General features: G+C 40.4%; 1 protein-coding gene across 1 annotated transcript; it reads right to left on the bottom strand.

The window, feature by feature from the left end:
- Window positions 1-355: 355 nt before the first annotated feature.
- On the bottom strand, window positions 356-842 carry SARC_12249 (hypothetical protein; the record flags this gene model as incomplete). The annotated part of the gene is made up of 1 exon (XM_014293651.1): window positions 356-842. The coding sequence occupies one exon, from the start codon at window positions 840-842 to the stop codon at window positions 474-476; it is 369 nt and encodes a 122-aa protein (XP_014149126.1). The 3' UTR covers window positions 356-473.
- Window positions 843-1,482: the final 640 nt, after the last annotated feature.

Here is a 1,482-nt window from a genome sequence, read left to right as displayed (position 1 = left end):
ATATATATATATATATATATTAATATATATATATATATATATTATATATATATACACACACACACACACACATATATATATATATATATATATATATATGATTGTGTTTGAATGCGTACGTGAACATGGGTATATATACAGAAAATAGCGAAGTCCTACATGTACATTTTCGTTCCCGTTGAAGTGTATTTTGCGTCTAGCGGTTTGTGAATACACACGACCGTACGAGCAGTATCGAGTCTGGAAATAGCATGGGTTTTACTAGTCGTGGGCGCCAGACTTTCACCAATAACCACTTCTGGGCATGCATACAAATTAACTCCGGAAGAAAGCACAACTTATTCCGTACTCGGTGTCAACATCATATAAGGCTGAACACAAAAACAAGAACTCACATATATACGCATCCGCTATTATTCCGCAATTACACGCAAATCCACACTAATAAAAATGGACACTACACATTTCGATATTTAAAAATAGACACAGTCGTCCATCAATCGACACTCACTTGCTGTAGCCGTAGCCGTTGTCGAGACAACTCTATCTACATCCACCAGTGCTTTGGGGTTCATAAAAAGCGCAAAAGGATCCATCTTCCCACTGCCAGTTACTACGAGCATCAGTACAAACATTGCAAACAACCAGAGACCAATGCCTGCTACGTACAGAGGCGTAAAACTCCCTGTTTCTGACGCCTTTTCTTTCTGTATGATCTCATCTGTTTTCTTCAATTCGTCTAATTTCTTGAGTTGATCTAACGACAATTGGGGTGTTGACCCCCTGTCTGTGCGGTTCTTTGAAAGCCTTTGAAGGCGTTGAGGTGTATCTGGTTCTGCCATTGTATAGTATTGTATTGGGAGTGTTGTTGATGTCTTTATTTGTGGTGTATATATCAAGAAGTAATAATTTGTACAGTGCAGAATTGATGCGATGTTGTGAACTTACACACGAAACGCTCAATCTATTTACTATTTAGAGAGTAGTGGGCACTACACGGGTCTATTTTTTAAAATAGCACGTCACACAGTCACAGTATGCTGCATTCGTCAATGAGGTGAACTGTGATCTTGTGTGATAAATATCACTCCCCAATGGGCCCTACGTATCTTCCCAAATATTTTTTGGAACCTTTGGGAGTTTTCAGTTTTGTCCCCCTTTTTATAAAAATTTAGTGGAAAATGGATACATATGCTAATTGCTATTGGACAATGGACAACTAGGGAAAAATATGTCGCTGAGCCGCCTGAGCGTCCCGAAATAATAAATATGTTACAGACTATCACTGAGGTCTGAGAGTCTAAAATGAAAATCTGAACTCTTCAGTCTGAACTCTGAGACTCAGATAATTTGAGTCAGCTGGAGTCCTGCCTGGAGGCTGGAGGCTGGAGGTCTGGACCGTCTGGTGCCCTGTGTGGGCACTGGGCTGTGCGCCTGTGCCGTTGTGGCCTGTAGCCTGTGGTAAACAAACTGGGGTAATAG

The sequence above is a fragment of the Sphaeroforma arctica genome (genome assembly GCF_001186125.1).
Source record: "Sphaeroforma arctica JP610 unplaced genomic scaffold supercont1.2172, whole genome shotgun sequence".
Lineage (NCBI taxonomy): Eukaryota > Ichthyosporea > Ichthyophonida > Sphaeroforma > Sphaeroforma arctica.
This window is presented reverse-complemented; position numbering and strand designations above follow the sequence as displayed.